Source organism: Mustela lutreola, chromosome 3 (genome assembly GCF_030435805.1).
Source record: "Mustela lutreola isolate mMusLut2 chromosome 3, mMusLut2.pri, whole genome shotgun sequence".
NCBI classification, from domain to species: domain Eukaryota; kingdom Metazoa; phylum Chordata; class Mammalia; order Carnivora; family Mustelidae; genus Mustela; species Mustela lutreola.
The window spans coordinates 153074618-153101018 of NC_081292.1; the positions used below are offsets into that span (position 1 = coordinate 153074618).

General features: G+C 37.1%; 1 protein-coding gene across 1 annotated transcript in view; it reads right to left on the minus strand.

Moving 5' to 3' along the window:
• Positions 1–3720: 3720 nt before the first annotated feature.
• The window catches only part of PSMD14 (proteasome 26S subunit, non-ATPase 14), a 109781-nt gene continuing 87100 nt past the window's right edge, over positions 3721–26401 (minus strand). The window contains exons 10-12 of the mRNA XM_059167184.1: positions 18006–18131; positions 6593–6655; positions 3721–4136 (exon numbers count right to left, since the gene is read on the minus strand). Of these exons, the coding sequence (XP_059023167.1) occupies positions 4038–4136; positions 6593–6655; positions 18006–18131 (288 nt within the window). The 3' untranslated portion in view covers positions 3721–4037. The remainder of the gene's footprint in view (positions 4137–6592; positions 6656–18005; positions 18132–26401) is intronic.

The following is a 26401-nucleotide window of genomic DNA, read 5'->3' on the forward strand; positions in this document are numbered from 1 at the left end:
ACAAGGTTCAAAAGCCTCGCCAGGAAAAGAAAGGGCCGAGTCCTCGTGCAAATGGGTTCGCTGGAAGCGCTGATCTGGGGAGACAGAGTGGAAGTGGTGTCAACGCAGTGATCGATACCGAAGACGTGTGTGTGTCTGTGTGTGTGTGTGCGTGTGTGTGCAACGTTTATATAATCTGGATGGGAGGGAAAAAAAAATGCCAGTAAGTTTAAAATGAGGGAGAATCAGCGGAAGAACAGAGAAAATAACCAATTTAAAAGGATGTTGGCACAAATAAATAGCACGAGGCCCAAAGCGACCCTGGGATGTCGGAAGAAATCTCCCAGTTCTGGCTCTGGAGAGGAAGGAACCCAGCCCTGGACCAGAGGGCCGAGAGCGCAGAGGCTTTATCCGCCCCAAGTTGCTTCCGGTGGCGGCACCCGCCAATCTGCCCTCCCGCGGCTTTCCCCGGGACGCCGAGCCGCGCGGGAAGGAGGAGGAGGAGGAGCGCGGCGGGAGCTCAGTTGGGCCCCGCAGGCTGGCCGACAGGCGGGCGGGCTCCGCGCCGAGCACTGCTCCGGCTGGCAGCCTGAGCGGCCCTCCCCGCGCCCGGCCATCCGCCCGGCTCTGGTTCATTGTCTAACGTCCCCGAGCGGCCTGAGCGGAGGCTGCCCAGCTCCCCGGCTGTCCCGAGAGGCAGCCGCCGCCCAGGAGACTCCGGGAGCTTGGGGAAAGCCGCGCTGCGCAGACGCCAGGGGCACACACTCTTCTGGTGGCAGAGGCACGGCCCGGGAACCTCAGCCCGGTCAGTCCTCCTCGGGGCTCGGCACCTGCCTGACGGAGAGCGGCTCTGGGGACGTTGGGTGGGTCCTAGACTTGGGCAGAGAGGGGTTAACCAGACTCGACTTCCGCCTAGGCGGGCGCCTTTTTAAAGAGCGCTGCCTCAGTGGGCCGAACGGTCAGCGCGGAGCCCAGCCTGAGTCCCCCCCAATCCCCAAGGCGGGCTCGGCGCCTTGGCTGCAGAGGGCACCAGCTGTGGCCTCCAGCAGGGCGCCACGAGCCAGGCCCAGCGCCGACGGCTCCGGGCTGGACAAGTGGGTGACCAGATGTCCGACTGAAGCCGAGAGAGACAGTTTTCTGAGAGAAAAATACAGCCAGGCCCATTTTTCTTTTCCGGAGCAAATCTCAGCTCCTGACCATGAAGCTTCATCAACAAGCAGGGCCTTGGCTGTTCAGGCATCCGGGTGCAGGGGAGGAGACAGGAGCTATGACACTATTTGACACTTGTTTTTTCTGCCCTTTACCTTTTACCACCATTTCTCCTGAGTGGTTTTTGCCCAACTTTGGCTATTCTTGTTTTCTCCTTTCTTCGACCATTAACTTCTTTGTCTCTGAGCGCCTCTATCCCCAGCTTCTGAGATTACCTTCCACCCCTTTCTCTGTGGGACAAGAGCCTTAAGCAAGTAGCCAAAAAGGCTCTTGAAGGCGTTCTCATGTTCTCATTCGTGGCATGCTGAATTAACTTTTTAAAGAATGAAGAATGCAAAACTGAAATGTTAAAATGTAGAAAGGAATAGAGTGCACCTTCCTCAGTTTTTAAGGAATTGGAATAGGAGATAAATGTGCATTCTGACTTTAGATTATCAGTACTAAATTCAGTGATTCCTCATTACAGGGTGTATCTTGAACTTACATAAGCTTAAAAAGGAAAACTAACTTTCCTCAAGATCAGCACACCTGCTCTTGAGCCATACTTGTGTGCAGCAGGGATTCTCAGACTTTAAAGTGCATATGAACCATGCCAGGATTCTTGATGTTTGATTCAGGTCTGGAGTGGGGGCCTAGATTGTGTATATATAATGAGCTCCCAGAAAAGCCAGGTGCTCCTGGTCCAGGCAGATCACACTGTATATTGAGGTTGGAGCTTTCAGTGGCCCCATGTTAGTCAAAGAGGAAAGCAGGGATATCTCTGTATCAGAGGCAAGCAGGAGTTTGGGTTCTTGCGCTGCTTTAACGCTGCATAATAGATGGGTAAAGATGCGCACATAAGCACATACACACCTTATTGAGCTTGTGATTAAATAAGTCATTTCAATGCCCAACTGGACCTGAGCCATCAGACTGCTGCTAAAATAGCTGTACATTCCACGACAAAAGTGTTCAACAAGACTCAGGGCATCCTAATTTTCATCCATTCCAAATCTCAAAAGAAAATGCAGGTTTTTGCTAAGAGGGATCCTGGTGAGGTTTTGAAATTGGGAGTGTTTCCAACATGAACCAAGTAGGAGAAAGTGGTACTGGTTGTGGGGAGTGCAAGACGGTGAGGTGATCAAATAAGAACAAAAGGCAGGTATTGTGCAAGCCACCTCAGGAGATGTTTTCAGCAGAATAAAATGAAAAACAAAAGGAAGTATTTCAAATGGAATGTTGAGAAGCGCCTCCGGATTATTGAGGCCTTCTTCTAAGGGCATACTGTATGAAAAAAATCTTGACTAGCTCTAATGAATATCTGTGAAATAAATCATAGAACCCTATTTATGTAAAGGGAAAAATCATGTACCCCAAAAAAGTCTGCACACAAGATTAAATTAGGCAAAAGGAAAACTTCTAACTTCCACTTACATTTTAATTGTAAAAGGTTAGCTGTTGTAATCTCAGCAATTAAATTAATACATATTACATGTCCTACATAAAACATACTATGACTATATAAGAGAAAAAGCCATAGGACAAACAAATGCTCAGAATACCTCTTATTCCACCAAAAAAGAGACTGTGAAACACAGTGGGAACTTAAGCCATTTCTACTTTTAGTTTCTGGTAACTGTTCATTAGGCAACCAATACAAGCCTGGAATTGTTCAAATAGGACAGTAATTTGGTCTACCACATTTCTACCACCTCTAGTAGGGGTTAAGTCTAAATTCCAAGTCCCCTAAGTAAAACGCTCTTTTAATGAAGCCTTAGAAACAAACATTTTTACCATATTTTCACAAAGGGTACAAACAAGAATTAAATCTACCTTCATGTTTTCCCATACTCTTTGGTGTACCCAGAATGGTGCTGTGCCATGAGTATTAACAGGGGCAGTTATTTATGTATATCGGGTTAGAAACAGGTTGAGGGATAAGGTCATCTATAAAACCTGCCATCAGTCAAATTTTTGTCTTTCTCAGAAAACTGAGTACTTTCAAGTTAATTTGGGAAAGAGGAGAGAAAACAACAACAAATTATTTCTTACGTGCTCATGATACTAAACTCATATTATGGTGACTTTTCTTAATTTGTTTTGAAGAGATTATTTACCTTCAATGGCAGTCTTAGCTAAAAGTCTAGTGGAGTTTGCAGCAGGCAACTCCCAGATAGTCTCAACATTGGTAGAATGTACTCTTTAAAAAAAAAAAAGTCTGAATTAACATTGCCCTCTTTTTCTTCTTAAATGTACTCCCCTGAAACCCTGGAAAGTATAATATGTTAAGATATTGATTATACAATATTAATTTGCCACAGATACTTTTAATAAAATGTGTCAACATTTTTTTGGGGGGGTTACTCACTAATGGTGTAGCAACTCCTTAATGGCAATGACTTTACATTTGTGAAGTTTTGTTATCACATTGATGTTTTATGTGTTATAAGATCTTAAATTGCAAAGAGAAACGTATCTTTGTGTGAGATTTCGAGAGCACTGTCAAATGTTATTCTGTCAATTCCACCCAGTGCCAAAAAACCTCAGGAGACATAGATTGTAAATGTATTTTATTTTGTAAGCAACAATCAAAATATATTTGTGTTACTGATTTCTTCAAATATTAAATGGGATCTTAACAAAATTCGTCCACTTTGATGTATTCTTATACAACTTTGGAATCTGCAAAGACCCTGACTAAAGAAACAGAAGTAATTGCACAACTGAGACTGAAGGTGTTACAGTGCTGCAAATGATGCCAGATGTCTTACATTTAACCAAACACACCTTCAGAGGTCCCTTGATTTTGAGCATTAGGAACAATAGAGGAATATATGCTGGAAGTATCACCAATAGCTTTTTGCATTGTTTTATTTAAATACAACAGTATCCAACATAGCTGCTAAACACTGGACAATATTTGAAGTCATAAGTACATCCACATGTTCCTCCAAATGACGTTTGGGGTCCTAAATAAAAAATAAGGAAAGAAAAAGAAAAAAAGAACCATATTACTGATAAAAGAATTACTTAGTTTAAGTAGTTGAAACTGGTAAAGAAAACCAAACCTAAATTTATATATACTTTACAATTTAATTTTCCCAATATATTGTTATATCCTTAAGATTCCTAAATATATTAAAAAATTAAGTACCTGGTAAAATAATCGATTATACAATGAAAAACTGATTTACACAATCAATGCTATAACTCTATACCAGAAATTATAAAGAGTAACAAGGAATTCTATATAGCTGCAGCATCCGATTTTTTTAAAAACAAAGTATAAGCATTTATAAGTGTGCATAAGCCCAAGTACGTGTGCATACTTTCTGCCATTCATATTTATTGACTGTCTTGAGGGGATCTTATTACTCGAAGCAGACGTACCAACAGGTAAGAGTTCAATGTGATTTCTTTCTCATTACTTCCTCTGTAATTTTAATTTAAATTTAATTCCTGTATAAATTTAATATTTCAGGGAAAAGTACATTAAATGATTTAGGAAATATTCTTAGGTCAAAAGTCACTGTTACTTGTTTAAAAATTTAAATACAATGTTAGGATATACGTATTTTACATGTATATAATATGTACAAAATAATGTTAAAAATACCTATTTGCTGTAGCTATTTTGAAAAAATAAAGTATCAGAAAAGTATATAGGTACAATCTTTTAACTGAAACCTGATCAAATCTATATTTGAAACATTTGAGTTAAAAATGAGGCTTAAAATAACATTGTAACAAATGAAGTTAAAACGCTTAATTTATGTTTAAGGCTGAGCTGAATGAAGTATTTCAGCTAAATGTGAAAGCTTTAAAATATATATATTGCAAATTAAACTCTCAAATAAGGCATTATTTTTGTATGGGTATTGCTACAATACCCAAGACTCCTAACCTTAAATAAATGCTCATCACTGGAATTATTTCTTGGCTGTTCTTTTCTAAATTACAATTTCAATACATGCTTGATTTCCTTAAAGAACCCAGAGATGCAACATGCTACAAATAATTTCAAGTAATTAGACCACGTATTACACTTTCTTTATTTCAGGAATAAGCCTTAGGACATTTTAGGTGGAAGTATCTGAGAAAGACTGGCAGGAGAAAAAGATAGTGATCTGATTCCATTACAGACAGTGTTGCTTTTGCCACACAACAGGCTAAACCAGTGAAGAGCTAGATTAAGAAAAGTGATTCTGATGATTATTCATCTTTGCCCATTACATATTTTTCAGCATCACTTTTAATTAAGACCTTTTATTTGTTGCTGTTAAAATAAAATCTACATGGTAGCCTCAGAGGCATTTATACAAAAAACAGTGGGTTCTATAAAGTGCAAGACTCCAAGCTGGTGATCTAGTAACATATCTTAGACTATAATAAGTAGTAGGAAAAGACTAGGTAACTAGAGCACACAGGATGAGAGAATAAGATGAACTACACTTCATTTTGTTTGGGGAGAGTTCTAGCTGTTTTTACATTATAATATTCAGAATGTAGTGGATTTAATTTCACTAATTATGATATTTAAGTCAGACCTTTGCCCCTACTGCGTTGTTGGAGTAACTAGTTGTATAGTGAATTGGTAACACACTTCCCTCAGTTATCTACGTTACTTCTTGTGGCAGCTGGGTGATTCTTAGAGATTTCCCATCCAAGAATGGTCCTGGCCCAAACCTACATAGCTTGTGAGATGTGATGGGATCAGAGCATATGGTAGGATGGCTGAAAGCAAAGACAGCTTAGTGTCTTGCATCTGAAATATCAAGATTCTGCCAACATCAGCAATATGATAACCATGTTCCATGAAATGAAAAAAATGTAATCAACATTCTTTAAAAAACAGTCTAATTAATCTGTAGATTCTTTTAATTGGTTGGTGTGTTCCCCCAACCCTCGGAAAATAGGAACTAAAATATATATTTCATCTTGGAAATGTGAAAGAGCAAATACTTAAAACCCTTTCTCTTCAATCACTATAATCCAATGGTGTTCTCAGCCTTCTCAGGAACATTACCTATATACTGAAGCCTACATACTGACAAAATGTATCATTTAAAAAACTGTTACTATGTAAGAAATAAACCATTCTATTATCTTCACTGATAATATTATTTCAAGTAAAAATAATACCTGAAAAATAAACTCAAGATATAAGTTTCCTAATTTATTTCTAGGAAATTATTTTCACTAAAGACAGTACCTCGCAGATCTATTTGTGACTTCACTATATATGGCAAACAGGATTTGACATCAAGTAATTCAGTGACCTTTAAAATTAGCATCATATTTACATGACAAAAGAAAAATGTAGAGTGAACAAACAGGGGAAAAAATCATACAGGTCCTAAAACAGTTTTAACTCTACAAGAGCGCATTATTATGCGACTGCGTAACCTATTACGGTATACCTCACCTGCTTGCCAACATTCTTTATTGCCAGCTGTTCAGGTGTCATCTTATCTTCTTCTTCTACAGCCTGTGAATGAAACACAAAGGACAGAGTTTCAAATTCTAAATCTACTTTTTCCACTGCAGAATACTCACTGAAGACAATGGTGATCATAATTTTCATTCACAGAACCTTTTACTCACGTGACTTATTAAACAATAAAGAAAGTGTGCTAATCTTCCAAATAACCTTAAGCATAATAAAAACTATTACCACCATCATTTTAAAAAAATTTTTAAAATTTGTTTAATTTTTTTTTTTTTTTTTTAAATAAGATTTTATTTATTTATTTGTAAGAGAGAGAGAGAGTGAGAGCGAACACAGGCAGACAGAAGGGCAGGAAGAGTCAGAGGGAGAAGCAGGCTCCCTGCAGAGCAAGGAGCCCGATGTGGGACTCGATCCCAGGACGCTGGGATCATGACCTGAGCCGAAGGCAGCTGCTTAACCAACTGAGCCACCCAGGCGTCCCAAAATTTGTTTAATTTTTATTTGAGAGAGAAAGCACGAGAGAGCACAAGAAGGGGGAGTGGCAGAGGGAAAAGCAGGTTTCCCACTTGAGTAGGGACCCCCAGCTCCACATGGAGCTCAGTCCCAGCATTCCAAAATCAAGAGAGCCAAAGGCAGACACTTAACCGACTGAGCCACCCAGGCACCCTAACACCATCATTTTGAAAACAGACTTAAGAAATACAAAAAAGACATTGGATATGGCAAACATGACCACCACATGGTAGTATTCACCATCTGGAAACTGTTATATAATTCTTTGAGGGATGGCTAAAGTGGGGGAGAAAAGTAACTACGGCAGCTGCTTATGGCACCATGGTGCTAACTAGTCCTGTTGTCTTCTCTTCCTTGTCCTACTTTCATGACACCTCTGCCCCAACTTCCCATTTTTCTTGTCAACTATCACACCCAGTATCTATATAACTATCGGCAGCTCTTAGGATCAAAGAAGCTGCTGCCTTTTGATCCACTTAACAAATTATATAGTTTTCTCCCTTCATAATTCTACATATTTAAATCTATAAAAGTAGCACATGTATTCGGGAAAAAATCTAACTTTTCCATGACTGATCTTTAGTAATCATGAAGAAAACAGAGTAATCTGAAGTTTTCAACAGGAAAAACTCACTTGAATAAAAAGCCAAATCAAGTAAAAATTAAAACAAAACAATATACACAGAACATTTTCTACTATTCTCAGTTACAAACTCTTACATGTACGACCATAAATTTTCTAGCAAGTTCTTACAAAATAATTACAGCATATAGATTAGCTACCATCACTGTCCCCTCTCTTAACAACAGTGCCACCATAAAATGTCTTTATTGAGAAGGAATCTCTTTTAGAGTATGTTATATTTCTGTTCGAAGCCAGGACTCTAAATCAGGTGAACTCCTGGTCTATGATTTATTCACAGCATCTGATAAACGGAAAACAAAGAAAACTGAAGGATCATCAACCTTAAAAAATACCACCACAGCACTTACCACAAATATGATTACAAAAGATGAGATGGTGGGGGTGGAAAGCAGGAAACCAAAATCCCAGTGAGGGTTAGATTTGGATACTCTAAACTTAATAATCTCGCAGCTGCCAAATTTCTTCATGTGTGAACAATGAACATGTAGGAAATGCAATCATCAGACATTTCCCATAAACTGGGAAGTTTGGCTGCATTTCACACCTTCTTAATAGTTTTGTAAACAGAGAACTTGAAAATGAGCAAAGATGGCAAGTGTCTAATTTTATAAATGGACAAACTATCTAGAGAATTTTCCCCAGTAGAACCTGCCTAAAGAGAAAGATGGTGATTAAGTACTGTATCTACAGATTATTAGAGGATACTTATTTACAACATATCATTAAGAAAATATATTTATGACTCATAAAACTGGAAGAAGGAAAAATAAAAGCTAATAACACTCCAAATCTAGAATTCCCTAGATAGAGAATATGTTCATTTTCCGAGTCAGATGTCATTCCTATTATGCTCAGCTAGTTAAAAAAGTATTACTTAAATGGGAAATTGCTTCTCCCACTATCTCAATATTTTACATATATAAAAACATGAGCAACACCTAAAAAGTTTGTTTTTCTCAATTACTTCCACAAATCATGACACTGTACCTTACCAATTTGAAAACATTACTGGATGAATGGAACAATTCACATAAGTTTGTACTCTGCATTCATTCAGTGTTAGTTGCTCTATGCACATGTCCAAAACAGTACAGTATTGGAAGGAGGTAAGAGTTTTGGAATTTGGCTCCAAGTACCAGTTAATGTACAAATAGTTATTACAAAGTATTCTGGAGTACTGCAAATATCAAAGATCGTAGGTATGCAAAGATGAAAGTCAAAAAGCACTTAAAGCACTGACCTTATTTAAAAAGTTAAAATACAATGTAAAAAGCTCTAACTTAGTTTTTAAAATCTTTTATATCATTTAACCACTTTACCAATTAGTTTTTCCATTTCCAATAATTAAAAGAGAGAGTTCACAAACTCTTCGAGAAGTGCAGATGGTAAAAAGTACTCCCAGCCATAGATGCCATCTGGAAAATGAGGAGCAGCTGTAGATTTAGGCATATACTAAGGTTGCAAACCCCCATGACAAAGAATAAGCACATCTTTTTCATTCTAAGATAGACCAGATCAGACCAAATCATCACATCAAACCCTAAGTATTTTCTCCATTTACCTAAGTCACCTATATCTCATCTACGATCTGGGCAAGACCAGTTTGTCTTCATTCATAGTTCTAATCTGGCTAGTCACCAGGAAAAATTAAGAAATGGTAGCAGCAGAAACAAATGAAATTCAGGCACAGGCAGTGTCCTCACTAGGGGAACTTCTGTGTTTATGGCAACTTCTGTGATTTGGCATCAAATTTTGCTTTTGCATTCATGCTCTTCGGTTTACTCAACCAACAAAAAAGCACTGAAAATGTTTGTGGCTATTCACACTAGAAACGTTTTTAACAGTTTATCAACAAAGACCCCCAGATGGCTATCCCATCATGCACGGTCTGCACAGTTCTAAGAAATTCCTAGAATTTGGTCTGTTATGTTATCATAATCCCCTCAGATGTACCCCCATCTTAAAGAGTCTTTTATGAAACCCATTAACTTCATTCTTTTTTTTTTTTCTGGTGATGGTCAAACTTCTTAAGTGGAAAACCTTTATCTTAGATTCTACCATTTAACTTACCCCTTAATAAATATGGACTGGGTTCTTTGCTCTTCATTAACACTCTTTTAAGGATCTCCACCATGTAAACTCCAACAAACTCAGTTTTCTTGAACTTTCTGAACACCTTTAAGAGCTTCTCTAATACCTGTTTTCTAATCCTTTAACCTCTCTGCTTTTATAACATCGTGTCCCTTATTCTACTTTATACTTCTCTAGGCCTTGGGCTTCTTCTTTTCCTTTTGATATGTTAACTTTCTTCACCCTATAACATGTCATAGTCTCTTTTAAGCACATGCTTTCTAAACTCACATGTATGGTCACTAAGTGCTAGTGAATTTTAAGATAATGCATTTTACTTCTTTCTGATTTTATGTGAGATCGATGTATTGACTATATAAATTAAAATCACATCACTGAGTTAAGGCAGTAGAAAATGAATTAAAAGAAATAGCTTTTATAAAAAAATACTCGGGAAAGCAAAATTAACAAACATGAAACTATTAGAAGTCTGAGACGGGATAAAATGTCTGAGTCTGGAGAAACTCCTACCACTATCAGTAATTAAATATTACTATATACATGCTTTTATAATATTAATTTACTGAATCCTTAAAACATCCCAGTAAAGTAGTTAATCTACATTTTACATATGAAGAAATTAGGCATCACCTTCTTTGAGAAACTTTATGTTAATTCCAGCAATACTTCTATTATTTAAAAAAAAAACCATATTTCTAATTCTCCTTTTGGCATATTTATAAAATTCCAGTACATTCTATACATGTCCTCATCAGAAGAATTTTCATTTTACTATTCAATAATCACTCATTCTGAATAAGATAGTTCTTGCTCTTTGAGGAGCTCACATTTGGGCTTTACTTGCCTATAAATCTCAAAACGCAATGCAGTATGAAATATACAAAAATGGAGTGTGCACAGAGAACAACAGGGACACATACAGCCACACAGCTAATAAGTAATGCAAGTGTGACTTCAACAGTACTATCTATCTCCAAAGATCTTGAAGTAACATTCATGACAATTCAGGAAATGACTAGTTTTTAATGATATATCCTGAATAACAAAGCCAAATCCATGGTTTAATAAGTGACCTGAACAGCATAAATTCTTTCTAAAAATCTTACAGGGAATCCAATTTTAAGTGTTAATTACACAAAACAGACATATACAATAAAGACTGCATGTGTATGTGTGTGCACACATAATAGAAATTGTAGTTCAGCTTGTTGAAAAAACTTCTATGGCAGAATCTATTTGATGTCTACCCCAACATATATTTTCCCCTTCTTTTAGGGGAAAACAAAAATGTTTCCCTTCTTCCCCTGATTTTAGTAAGGAAAATAATGTTTCCAGGTAAAAGACCACACTATATAACCTTTCTCAAAGCAAGGTGTGTCCATTTGAGTTCTGCCAATGAAATATAATCAGAAGTGCTGCTTGGTAAGCCTTAAGAAAGGATTGTGAAAGGGGATTGATTTAGCTGGAAAGTAACCCCTTTTGGCCCTTCCTTTTTTACCTGTTGTTGGGAATTTGGATGGGATGGCTAAAACTCTAGTAATCACTGTGAATCGTGAGGATATCTATAGGATGGAAGCCAATATAAGGGAAGGGGAGCAAAAGATAGAAAGAATCTGCATTTGGGGTACCTGGGTGGCTCAGTCAGTTGAGCATGCAACTCTTGGTTTCGCTCAGGTCATGGTCTCATGGTCGTGGGACTAAGCCTTGCTTGGGTCATGCTCCACAGTCAGTGGAGAGCCTACTTGAGATCTCTCTCTCCTTCTCCCTCTGCCCCTCCACCCCTGTGTACTCTCTCTCTTCTCTTTCTCTCTCCCTAAAATAAATAAGTAAATCTTAAAAAAAAAAAAAAAAAAAGAAGAAGAAGAAGAAGAAGAAGAAGGAATCTGGGTTCATGATGACTTCAAAGTTTTATATTGGCCTTGAGTTGCCAGAAACCTTCATCTCTTTATTTCCCTTTTTTTTGAGATCTACATTTCTATCTTGTTGAAGCCACTGCTACTTTGAGCTAACACAATCTTAGATATAAGTAACACCTGGTTAATGCAAAAACTGAAATAATGCAGGGTTTACACAAAGGATATCATTTCTCTGCTTTCCACCTTTGAGGTGAAATGTTAAAATATGTTGAGATAAGTAAGTGGGAGATAGGTATCTTTTTTTTTTTTTTTTTTTTTTTAATTTTTATTCATTTGAGAGAGAGAGAGAGAGAAAGAGCACAAGTGGAGGGCAGAGGGAGGAGAAGCAGATTTCCCACTGAGCAGGGAGCCCCACACAGGGCTTGATCCCAGGACCCCAGGATCACGAAGCAGATAGCAGACAGAAGGGACTTAGCCACCCAGGTCCCCCAAGTTAGGTATCTTTTAAAAGGAAAGGGAAAGTAACATAGGAACTTTTCATGTTGTTCTATAATTTAATTTTTAATATAATAGTGGGTTGTAAATATTTCTCTAAGTCGGTACTTGAACCCTTAAAAAAGAACATATTAGTTTTAAGAGTTATATGCATTTAAAATTGAAAGATGGCCTCAAAAAATGTTATGTCACTTTTACTTACCCACTATTGATACATTTTCCCAAATTGTTTTTTATATTTGAAAAGAAAAGAATTCTATTTATAATTTTAATTTTTTTCTTTGACCAATTAATAAGGTTTAACTTGTTTTTTCATGTTTATATGCCATTTGTCTTCAGTGAGTTTTCTAGCTCTTTTTGTCCAAATTATTGTTTTTCAAAACTATTTTATATTATGCATCTTTTGGGTATGAGTTCTTTCTGTGTTACCAATACAAATATTTTCTCCCAGCTGACTCCTAATAAGCATTCCATGAATGTTAGTTATTATTTTTATTGCAGATAAACTTTACTGTCAAGTTACTGAAACTTTAAAAACTCACTGATATTCTTACTAGCATTAAAGTAATCTTTGGGAAGCTTGACAGCGGCTTTGCCATACGAAATCTTCCTATTTGAAACAGGGAATCTATTCTCAAATGTTTTTAGCATTATTCAAATAAAGTCATATACATTTATACACTTATTTCTTATGGTAATTCTTTTGTAATTCTGGATGCTGTGAATTGATTTGCCTATTATAAATTTTTCAACTGGTTTCAGCCTATGTAACTACTTGGTTACCACCTACATAATTCTCTATTGTAACAGTTCTAACAATTTTTCTAGTTTAGTTGCTTAGATTTTTGTTTGACTACAAACATATCCTATCATACTTAAGTAATGATAATCTGGCCTAGTTTTCCCAGTATTTACATATTATTTTGTTTTTCTTATCTTATTACACTAGCGTATAACAACATTTTCCTACTTAAAATAGCTACTGTAATAAACCAAATGTAGTCATATAATTAAATGTCTTACATGTAAAAAAATATATATATTTATATATAAAAAATACACTGGAATTTTTTTTGGGGGGGTTAAGGTTTTTAAAAAATTTAATTATTTGACAGAGAAAGAAAGCACAAGCAGGGGGAGTAGCAGAGAGAGAGAGAGGGGGCGAAGCAGGCTCCCTGCTAAGCAGGGAGCCTGATGCAGGGCTCGATCCCAGGACCCTGCAATCATACCTTGAGCCAAAGGCAGACAGTTAACTGACTGAACCACCCAGGCAGGCACCCCATACCTGAATTTTCTTTCAGGTAACAGAGCAGGCACTACTTCTATCTGAAAGGTAAACTGTCAGATCGCAGATTTATAGGGCTACATGTTTGAAAACAAGGCAAATTTTTTTTTTTTTTTTTAAAAGATTTTATTTATTTATTTGACAGAGAGAGATCACAAGTCGATGGAGAGGCAGGCAGAGAGAGAGAGAGAGAGGGAACCAGGCTCCCTGCCGAGCAGAGAGCCCGACGCGGGACTCAATCCCAGGACCCTGAGATCATGACCTGAGCCGAAGGCAGTGGCTTAACCCACTGAGCCACCCAGGCGCCCCCAAGGCAAATTTTTATGTATCTATGTTATTCTTAAAATACTCTTCTACAATTCATTTTTACTTGCACATTCACTTAAAATATCCAATCAAATATTATCAATATTTTAAAATTTGATGCATCTTAAACTGAATAAATTAGGAGATCTGGAATAACAAGAGTGCGGGTGTTGTAGTTTAGTAATTAGAGAAATCAATGACTAGTGATCAAGCAGAATCTTTGTGTGGAATTCAGACCTGAAACAGAAAATTTGGGACAAAGGAATTTAATTATTTTCTAATCTTCTTTCACTTTAGGAGCTAACTGGCACCTAACAGTAATTACCTTAGTTTAAAACACCAACCAATTAAAAAGAATACTATGAAGAATTGGTAGCATGGGCCTTTCTTTTTATATTTTAAGTGTTACTAAAAACTCCACCACATTCTCTTTCAATCACAGAGGGAATTACATTCTCAAATTTGGACTCCTTCATATCACAGCTTACACATTGTTTTCATTTTATAACCAAACCTTACAAGTTTTTGAGTACTACAGAGATTTTTTAAAACTGTAAAATAGGAAAAACTTCTGTGGATGGGCAGCAGTAACCATAAATAGGTTATTTCCTGGCAGTGGTACCAATATGAATTTACTTAAACTTGCAATGTTACAGAGAAATGAAAACCATTCCTACAGTCTGCTGAATATTATTACTTAAGTCACTAAGGTATAAATGGTTAATAACTGTTTTAAGTATGACAAACTACTACTTTCTCTTTAATATCACAACATGAAAACATAAAACTAGAAAGATAAAAAAAAAAATTTCCCTCCGTATGATCTAGAATCAATGGGCATTTCCAGCTGGAACACCACATATAAATCAGGGCATGATCTTCATTGCCAGACCTAATTCTGCTTGAATTTAGTTTGTATGGGCCCATCAACTTTTTTGTTCAAAGCTAAACTCTCTCCAAAGACTTCTTGCTACATGTAGCAAATTTTATGTACCGTCTCTTGGCTAATATTTACTTTGGTAAGGGGTGTGTGTGTGTGTGTTTTAAGATTTTAATTATTTATTTAACAGAGACACAGGGAGAGAAGAAACACAAGCAGGGAGAGTGGGAAAGGGAGAAGCAGGCTTCCCACGGAGCAGGGAGCCTAATGCAGGGCTCAATCCCCAGGACTCTGGGATCATGACCTGAGCAGAAGGCTGATGCTTAACGAATGAGCCACCCAAGTGCCCCTTGGATCTTAAGATGTGTTTAATGTAAAAAGAGAAATACTACTTTTTGGTGTGACAACCCAAACATCAAGTTTAACTGTCTCCGAAATCTTAAGCTCTAGCTCCTATCATTAAATTTTAGTCCTCTATTTCCACTGCTTGTTTAAAATATAACTCTATCTCCTTTCTTAACCCTTCTACTTCTAAACTGGAAAATTGTAATGGTACTAACGTACTTCTAGGCACCTATGCAGGAAACCCTGAATTCATCCTTGATTCCTCCTTCTTTCATTTCACCCATCCAATGGGTGCCATGTTTTATTTGTCTACTGCTCTCTGTTCCCAATGCCACTGCAGTAAAGCTGATATCTAGTACCTTTTGCTTGGATAACAGCAAGCTCCTCCTAAACAGAATGTCCATTTCAAATCTCTTACAGCACCCTCCTTCTTTTATACTGCTGTCAAATTACATTTCTAGAGTCAGGTTCTGGGAATATCAATCTCTTGGTCAAAAGTAACTCTATCCTGATATTCTAAGCTCTATTATTTGACTTCAATAACTTAAAAAAAAACCTATTCTCCCCATTCACTCTCATATATTATATACTCAAGCCAAACATAGTTTCCTAAAAGGTGCCTTTTCTGTCTCCTAGTCTTTGCTCGTAATGTTTATTTTGCCTAGGGTAACATTTCTCTATATGTCTAATCTTATTCAAGCATTAAGGTCTAATTCAAATGCTGTTATTCTTTAATACAGCATTCTGGGTCTCCCACAACTGAAAGCAAAAGCCTCTGAATCTTTACAGGACTTCACTATGGACTTCTCCAGGCCAGTTCTCTAACTTCTAACTTGTATACAGATGAGTATACAAATCTCCTGGAATTCTTGATCAACTGTCAATGCTCACTCAGTAGGCCAGAGAGTCTGCATTTCTAAGAAGATCCCAGGTGTTACAGCTGGTCTGTGGACAAACTGAATACTAAGATGTTAAGGAACACACCAATTTTGGTCTACTACTCTGATCATTTGTGAGTTCTTTTTACTGCCTCTGTTTTCCCATAAATGAAGGAAGGATCCCTATTTTCCACTGCAACTTGTACAAGAAATATTCAATAAATATTTGTAAATAAAACACTGTAATTTGTATGTTTTACAAACTGCAGGTTTTCAATACATTAATGGATTGCAAGCTATATGTATGTATATATAATTGAAACAATAGAACTAAGTCAAATGACAAAAAAAACTATCACATATAATAAAGGTAAATATTATTTCGTAAAACTTTTGTAGCAACTATATGTACACACATATACAATTGCATGTTCTGGGTCAAAACGTAAAATCTATTCTTTATGCAGGCTTTACGTCAAGAAAGCTAGAAAACACATGTTAGGCTGAATCATGGCCCACACCCCACTCCCAATATGTTGAAATCTTAACCCTGGTTAGAGACTGGAGTTGTCACAAGCTAAATAAAACCTGGGTGTGGGGGGGTGGGGAGGGAATGTGTGCCTGGGTGGCTCAGTGGGTTAAGCCTCTACCTTCGGCTAGGGTAATGATCTCAGGGTCCTGGGATCAAGCCCCACATGGGCGAGCTCTGCTAAGTAGGGAGCCTGCTTTCCCCTCTCTCTCTGCCTGCCTCTCTCTCTCTCTATCAAATAAATAAATAAAATCTTTAAAAAAAAAAAAAAAAAAAAAGCAAGCAAGCAAGCAAGCCTGGGACTAAAGCATCTGGAAAAGGAAAGGAAAGATCTTTCCCTGGAGGCTGCCAATACCTTGATTTTAGACTTCTAGCTTCCATAATTGTGAGGCAATATAATTGTTTTAAAATATCCAGTTTAAAATAAACAAAATAAAATACCCAGTTTATGGTAGTTTGTATGGCAGCCCTTGGAAACTAATACAACACAGAAGATACATTTTAAGTCATAGTTCAAGTATTTTTTCAATTGCAAAATTGTAAAAGAATATCAATTTATGAACAAAAATATTACGGCCACATTTATTTTAGCATACAAGTATCTTCAGGAGATTCCACAAAATACAACTTTTTAAACATCTTAATATATAAAAAGTGATCTCCCCTAGTTATACTTTTTTATATCATCCCATTTATTTCTTATAGCACCAAATCACAATATATTATCATATTGTGTTTCTGTTTACTTTGTTTCCCCTACCAGAAAATAAGTTCTGTGAAGACACGTCTTGTTTCTTACCATATCCCCAGTGCCCAGCATATAGCAAGTTTTCAATAGACACTTTCTAAATGAAAAAAAGAAAAGTTCATAAACTAAACTATATGTAGAATTATTAAATGCTGTTGTTATTATCCTACATCTCCTTGTTTTCCTTTCCCTTCCAAGAAAAAGCCCCCTGGATAAAGAAGAAATCTCAAATGTGAAACTATTTTATATGGTCTATTATATGGTCAACTATTTTATATGGCAACAGGGTTGCCAACTATATAGCCCATGGGCCAAATCTAGCCAGCTGCCTATTTTATTAAATAAAGTTGTATTGGGGCGCCTGGGTGGCTCAGTCAGTTAAGCGACTGCTTTTGGCTCAGGTCATGATCCCGGGATTCTGGGACTGGGCTCCTCATTGGGCTCCATGCTGAGCTCCCTCACCTAGGGAGCTACTGCCTTTCCCTCTGCCACTCCCCCTGCTTGTGCTCTCTTGTTCTCTGTCAAATAAATAAATAAAATCTTTAAAAAATTAAAAAAAATAAAATAAAATAAGGTTGTACTGAAACACAGACTCATTCACTCCTTTTCGTGTTGTGTGTGGCCACTTTTATACTATGACAGCAGAGCTGAGCAGCTGCCAACAGACTGGATGGCCTGCAAAGTCCAAAATATTTACTATCTGATCTATAAAACAGGCCATTCAATTTTTACCTATGTATATATTTATACCATGTTTGCCATCTAATCATACGTATTTCAAAGATTGTAAGAAATAAATGTTGGAAGTAATTTTTACCTTATTGTAATTCTTGGCTAATTCCAACATCTCTTTTACCACTGATTCATTGTGTTTACAGTGTTCACTGTAGTCCTGAAGTGTCAAACCTTCCATCCAACTCTTCTTATGCAAATTTAGCAACATCTAAAAAATATAAGGAAAAAGTAATTATTTTCTTGTATTGAGGATATTCCCGTCATTTGTCTTAAGAAACAATTTCACAAAAAAGTTCAGAATTAATGTAAGAATTTAAAACTTAATTTTATTAACTTACTTAAGTAAGAATTCTCCTAAATTTATATTAATATAACCTCAGGAGTACTCCAATGCTATGGCCTTTGTACTTGCTGTCCTTCTGCCTCAAAGGCTATTTTCCTTATCTTTGCATGGCTTATGTTTCTCATTTCCCTAGAGATAGATGCCTTTCCTCATCACAATACATTACAAAGCCACCTCACACTACCTTAAATATTTGTCTTCCCTTATCTTGCATTATTATTTTTATAACTATCAACACTTGAAATTTTTGTTTTATTATTGCATTTCTCTCACAAAAGAAAAATCAACGAGGTAGGAGCCTTAACCTGTTGATTTTGAGATCACCAAGATCTAGATTCCAGAACAATATCTAATCTAATCATAGCAGACATTCAATAAACATTTGCTGAATGCACAAATGAATGAGCGAGTGAACTACTACGTTTCACACAAGGTGAAATAGTGCATATAGCCCAGCTTTCAAAGGCCATAGTAAGGAGGTAATGTCCCATTTTCTGAATTGACTTCAGCTAAGTCCTTCTGAGCCTCAGTTTATACATCTATGAACTAAGATCTCATAACTAAGTTTCTTTCTAATTCTAATAGTCCATCCATAATTTTTTAAATGCAAACTTCCTTACTGTCAGAATGAAAAGTCACGAAACTAGGCAGGAAATCACAGATTTGTCCAGTCTGCAAAGCAGCAAACTAGGATCAGACCCTATTAGTGATCATGGAACTAAACACCTTAGTTCGTTGTTTCTTAAGCTAAAGTCCTCATTCTGAGTACATATTCCTCGAAGGTCCTAGGTTTTCAAGTTTAGAGTCCTAAAACAATTTATCCTAGTCTTGTTACTCTATAAATGTTCTTTAGTTGAACTTAAAATTTAGTAACTTTTTAAAGTAAATAATAAAATCTTTGTGGGGAAAAAAATGGTGGTTGTTTTTTTGCCATTAGGACCAGTCTGTCTTGTGAGATCCATGAACCATGATCTGAAGATAAGGCTGAAGTGTCAAGTTTAGAAATTCTACTTGCTTAGAGTTTCATAGTTATATATGGTACAGAGTTGGATCTTTCTTTCTTTCTTTTTTGATGCTAGAGAATAGGTACATGTCAAAAATCACCTATGAGATTTCTTAAGACACAAAGCTCCAAATTCCTCCACTCCCATTCAAGGGCCCATGGGGACAAGAGTAGTTTGCAAAAATACCTGAAAAAATCCTGCACAAGTAACTCCAATTTCTTTGCTTCTCATCTTCTCCACTGAAAAGTGTTCTAGAAAATACATCTTTGGGAAATTTTGGTGCAGCTGCAACTATATGTTATAAAGCTACCTATAGTTAAGTGTTGAGAACTCGATTTTTCCTACCACTTCAAAAGCAAAGCTCCCACAGAGCATATGGCTATCCCTACCATGACTCAACAAGGATTCCACTGTGACCCTTGAGTATGTTTGAAGGGAAGTATATAAGTATATAGGTTGGTGGGATAAGAGTAAAGGCAGGGCTTCTGGTACTATAAAAAGCTCTAAACTGAGGTACTAGGAGCATAAACATAACATTAACTTATGTAGGTATTTATGTGTTTATCTTTTATGTCAAGGATAGTTGTTAAGTTTTAGGGGCATCAAAAAGGTGGGAAAGTTTATGTAATCAGCAGGATATTTCCAAACAGTTGGGTGTCAGATATCTGACTGATAAAATATTTACATATGTGAATACATTTTTCAGTTTGCATCTGACTGGTGCCCTTTTTTCATGGCCTGTACCTATTCTATAAAAATTGAAATGAAGTGTTGAAAATATACTTCAAGCTAACAACTAAATCTACCACAGCACATATAAACTTTGGGACATAGACAAGCAGCTGGAAAAAACTTTATGGCTCCGTGTTTCCCTTTGGGCCAGGGAAGAACAGGCCCCTGCAACGCCTCACTCATCATCATGCTCAAGCACACAGGACCTTTAGGTGAGTTCACTGGTAGCTTTGATCTTTTAAAACAGTGGTTTATAAAACTTAACAAAACAAAACAGAATTCTTCTTTCAATGAAATCTTATATAGCACCATCTTCCCCCATTGTATATAAATGACCTTAAAAATGGAGGTCATCTTGTTGAAAGAGGAGGCAATATGGACAGCCCAACTTATTTCACTTCCCATTTACCTCATGCATTAGAATTCCCTTCTAATGCACGTTTGTGAGTAACAGTTTTGATCAGTTAGGTAAGGTCTTATTTACTCCTGATTACTTACCATGTCTGGACTTGAGAGTCACACAGAAACCAAAACTTACTGGCTACCAATAGTACTCGGGGTTCTTAAAAATTATTTTAAGTCTTCTTCAGGGAGAAATACAAGAAGCTAATTTGGAAGATGACTAATTGTAATAATAAAGAAATAAAGCATGGGGCGTCTGGGTGGCTCAGTGGATTAAAGTCTCTGCCTTCGGCTCAGGTCGTGGTCCCAGGGTCCTGGGATGGAGCCCTGCATCAGGCTCTCTGCTCTGCAGGGAGCCTGCTTCCTCCTCTCTCTCTGCCTGCTTCTCTGCCTACTTGTGATCTCTGTCTGTCAAATAAATAAATAAAATCTTTAAAAAAAAAAAAAAAGAAAAAAAAAGCAGTTCAGATTGTAATTTCAAAAAACAGTAACAGGCAAAATGAAATATTTGGTATTAGTTGAAATAATCCTAAAATAATAAAAACAAAAGAATGCTAAAGCATGAAGATGCTAGGTAATTTTTAAGGTAACCAAATTTAAAAAATTGGCTAGTATAAAAAAAGGTAAGAATCTAGCTTTAAATATATGAAAACCCATTTCCCTTTAGGTTTTTCATTCACCCTATATAAATAGGGTATTTTTGGGGCGCCTGGGTGGCTCAGTGGGTTAAGCCGCTGCCTTCGGCTCAGGTCATGATCTCAGAGTCCTGGGATCGAGTCCCGCATCGGGCTCTCTGCTCAGCAGGGAGCCTGCTTCCCCCTCTCTCTCTCTCTGCCTGCCTCTCTGCCTACTTGTGATCTCTCTCTGTCAAATAAATAAATAAAATCTTTAAAAAAAAAAAAAAAAATAGGGTATTTTTTAAAGTACTACACAACTATAATCTAATTTATGCCTTTCAAATTTGAAAAAAGTTTCAAAAGGTCATTTTATTGGTAAAAGATAATCAGATAAATCACAGAATGATTTTTGTAATTAATCATAAAATCAAACAGAAATGTTTGTTTCTTGCTTATTTTCTTGTTTTAGCACCTACTAATAAGGTAAAATGTCTTTCTATATGTCCAATAAAATATTCCTGTATTTTAAATTCCTGCAAATTCATCAGGAATGAAAAAATATTTGAACACATCAATGAACAAGGTCAGCCATTCAAAGTGAAACATACTAGATAGTAATTTAAATGGTCTGAAAAAGATTTTTTTCCCTCTCCCTAAGGTAAAAATTTTTTTTTTTTTTTTTTTTTTTTTTAATTTTTTATTTTTTATAAACATATATTTTTTATATACATATATTTTTATCCCCAGGTCTGTGAATCACCGGGTTTACACACTTCACAGCACTCACCAAATCACATACCCTCCCCAATGTCCATAATCCCACCCCCTTCTCCCCAACCCCTTCCCCCCGGCAACCCTCAGTTTGTTTTGTGAGATTAAGAGTCACTTATGGTTTGTCTCCCTCCCAATCCCATCTTGTTTCATTTATTCTTCTACCCACTTAAGCCTCCATGTTGCATCACCACTTCCTCATATCAGGGAGATCATATGATAGTTGTCTTTCTCTGCTTGACTTATTTCGCTAAGCATGATACGCTCTAGTTCCATCCACGTTGTTGCAAATGGCAAGATTTCATTTCTTTTGATGGCTGCATAGTATTCCATTGTGTATATATACCACATCTTCTTGATCCATTCATCTGTTGATGGACATCTAGGTTCTTTCCATAGTTTGGCTATTGTGGACATTGCTGCTATAAACATTCGGGTGCATGTGTCCCTTTGGATCACTACATTTGTATCTTTAGGGTAAATACCCAATAGTGCAATTGCTGGGTCATAGGGCAGTTCTATTTTCAACATTTTGAGGAACCTCCATGCTGTTTTCCAGAGTGGCTGCACCAGCTTGCATTCCCACCAACAGTGTAGGAGGGTTCCCCTTTCTCCGCATCCTCGCCAGCATCTGTCATTTCCTGACTTGTTGATTTTAGCCATTCTGACTGGTGTGAGGTGATATCTCATTGTGGTTTTGATTTGTATTTCCCTGATGCTGAGTGATATGGAGCACTTTTTCATGTGTCTGTTCGCCATCTGGATGTCTTTGCAGAAATGTCTGTTCATGTCTTCTGCCCATTTCTTGATTGGATTATTTGTTCTTTGGGTGTTGAGTTTGCTAAGTTCTTTATAGATTCTGGACACTAGTCCTTTATCTGATATGTCGTTTGCAAATATCTTCTCCCATTCTGTCAGTTGTCTTTTGATTTTGTTAACTGTTTCCTTTGCTGTGCAAAAGCTTTTGATCTTGATGAAATCCCAGTAGTTCATTTTTTCCCTTGCTTCCCTTGCCTTTTGCGTTGTTCCTAGGAAGATGTTGCTGCGGCAGAGGTCGAAGAGGTTGCTGCCCGTGTTCTCCTCAAGGATTTTGATGGATTCCTTTCGTACATTGAGGTCCTTCATCCATTTTGAGTCTATTTTTGTGTGTGGTGTAAGGAAATGGTCCAATTTCATTTTTCTGCATGTGGCTGTCCAATTTTCCCAGCACCATTTATTGAAAAGGCTGTCTTTTTTCCATTGGACATTCTTTCCTGCTTTGTCGAAGATTAGTTGACCATAGAGTTGAGGGTCTATTTCTGGGCTCTCTATTCTGTTCCATTGATCTATGTGTCTGTTTTTGTGCCAGTACCATGCTGTCTTGATGATGACAGCTTTGTAATAGAGCTTGAAGTCCGGAATTGTGATGCCACCAACGTTGGCTTTCTTTTTCAATATCCCTTTGGCTATTCGAGGTCTTTTCTGGTTCCATATAAATTTTAGAATTATTTGTTCCATTTCTTTGAAAAAGATGGATGGTACTTTGATAGGAATTGCATTAAATGTGTAGATTGCTTTAGGTAGCATAGACATTTTCACAATATTTATTCTTCCAATCCAGGAGCATGGAACATTTTTCCATTTCTTTGTGTCTTCCTCAATTTCTTTCATGAGTACTTTATAGTTTTCCGAGTATAGATTCTGTGTCTCTTTGGTTAGGTTTATTCCTAGGTATCTTATGGTTTTGGATGCAATTGTAAATGGGATTGACTCCTTAATATCTCTTTCTTCTGTCTTGCTGTTGGTGTAGAGAAATGCAACTGATTTCTGTGCATTGATTTTATATCCTGACACTTTACTGAATTCCTGTATAAGTTCTAGCAGTTTTGGAGTGGAGTCTTTTGGGTTTTCCACATATAGTATCATATCATCTGCGAAGAGTGATAATTTGACTTCTTCTTTGCCGATTTGGATGCCTTTAATTTCCTTTTGTTGTCTGATTGCTGAGGCTAGGACCTCTAGTACGATGTTGAATAGCAGTGGTGATAATGGACATCCCTGCCGTGTTCCTGACCTTAGCGGAAAAGCTTTCAGTTTTTCTCCATTGAGAATGATATTTGCGGTGGGTTTTTCATAGATGGCTTTGATGATATTGAGGTATGTGCCCTCTATCCCTACACTTTGAAGAGTTTTGATCAGGAAGGGATGTTGTACTTTGTCAAATGCTTTTTCAGCATCTATTGAGAGTATCATATGGTTCTTGTTCTTACTTTTATTGATGTGTTGTATCACATTGACTGATTTGCGGATGTTGAACCAACCTTGCAGCCCTGGAATAAATCCCACTTGGTCGTGGTGAATAATCTTTTTAATGTACTGTTGAATCCGATTGGCTAGTATTTTGTTGAGTATTTTCGCATCTGTGTTCATCAAGGATATCGGTCTATAGCTCTCTTTTTTGGTGGGATCCTTGTCTGGTTTTGGGATCAAGGTGATGCTGGCTTCATAAAATGAGTTTGGAAGTTTTCCTTCCATTTCTATTTTTTGGAACAGTTTCAGGAGAATAGGAATTAGTTCTTCTTTAAATGTTTGGTAGAATTCCCCCGGGAAGCCGTCTGGCCCTGGGCTTTTGTTTGTTTGGAGATTTTTAATGACTGTTTCAATCTCCTTATTGGTTATGGGTCTGTTCAGGCTTTCTATTTCTTCATGGTTCAGTTGTGGTAGTTTATATGTTTCTAGGAATGCATCCATTTCTTCCAGATTGTCAAATTTATTGCCGTAGAGTTGCTCATAGTATGTTCTTATAATAGTTTGTATTTCCTTGGTGTTAGTTGTGATCTCTCCTCTTTCATTCATGATTTTATTTATTTGGGTCCTTTCTCTTTTCTTTTTGATTAGTCGGGCCAGGGGTTTATCAATTTTATTAATTCTTTCAAAGAACCAGCTCCTAGTTTCGTTGATTTGTTCTATTGTTTTTTTGGTTTCTATTTCATTGATTTCTGCTCTGATCTTTATGATTTCTCTTCTCCTGCTGGGCTTAGGGTTTCTTTCTTGTTCTTTCTCCAGCTCCTTTAGGTGTAGGGTTAGGTTGTGTACCTGAGACCTTTCTTGTTTCTTGAGAAAGGCTTGTACCGCTATATATTTTCCTCTCAGGACTGCCTTTGTTGTGTCCCACAGATTTTGAACCGTTGTATTTTCATTATCATTTGTTTCCATGATTTTTTTCAATTCTTCTTTAATTTCCCGGTTGACCCATTCATTCTTTAGAAGGATACTGTTTAGTCTCCATGTATTTGAGTTCTTTCCAAACTTCCTTTTGTGGTTGAGTTCTAGCTTTAGAGCATTGTGGTCTGAAAATATGCAGGGAATGATCCCAATCTTTTGATACTGGTTGAGTCCTGATTTAGGACCGAGGATGTGATCTATTCTGGAGAATGTTCCATGTGCACTAGAGAAGAATGTGTATTCTGTTGCTTTGGGATGAAATATTCTGAATATATCTGTGATGTCCATCTGGTCCAATGTGTCATTTAAGGCCTTTATTTCCTTGCTGATCTTTTGCTTGGATGACCTGTCCATTTCAGTGAGGGGAGTGTTAAAGTCCCCTACTATTATTGTATTGTTGTTGATGTGTTTCTTTGATTTTGTTATTAATTGGTTTATATAGTTGGCTGCTCCCACGTTGGGGGCATAGATATTTAAAATTGTTAAATCTTCTTGTTGGACAGACCCTTTGAGTATGATATAGTGTCCTTCCTCATCTCTTATTACAGTCTTTGGCTTAAAATCTAATTGATCTGATATAAGGATTGCCACTCCTGCTTTCTTCTGATGTCCATTAGCATGGTAAATTCTTTTCCACCCCCTCACTTTAAATCTGGAGGTGTCTTCGGGCTTAAAATGTGTTTCTTGGAGGCAACATATAGATGGGTTTTGTTTTTTTATCCATTCTGATACCCTATGTCTTTTGACAGGGGCATTTAGCCCATTCACATTCAGGGTAACTATTGAGAGATATGAATTTAGTGCCATTGTATTGCCTGTAAGGTGACTGTTACTGTATATGGTCTCTGTTCCTTTCTGATCTACCACTTGTAGGCTCTCTCTTTGCTTAGAGGACCCCTTTCAATATTTCCTGTAGAGCTGGTTTGGTATTTGCAAATTCTTTCAGTTGTTGTTTGTCCTGGAAGCTTTTAATCTCTCCTTCTATTTTCAATGATAGCCTAGCTGGATATAGTATTCTTGGCTGCATGTTTTTCTCGTTTAGTGCTCTGAAAATATCATGCCAGCTCTTTCTGGCCTGCCAGGTCTCTGTGGATAAGTCAGCTGCCAATCTAATATTTTTACCATTGTATGTTACAGACTTCTTTTCCCGGGCTGCTTTCAGGATTTTCTCTTTGTCATTGAGACTTGTAAATTTTACTATTAGGTGACGGGGTGTGGGCCTATTCTTATTGATTTTGAGGGGCATTCTCTGAACCTCCTGAATTTTGATGCTCGTTCCCTTTGCCATATTGGGGAAATTCTCCCCAATAATTCTCTCCAGTATACCTTCTGCTCCCCTCTCACTTTCTTCTTCTTCTGGAATCCCAATTATTCTAATGTTGTTTCGTCTTATGGTGTCACTTAT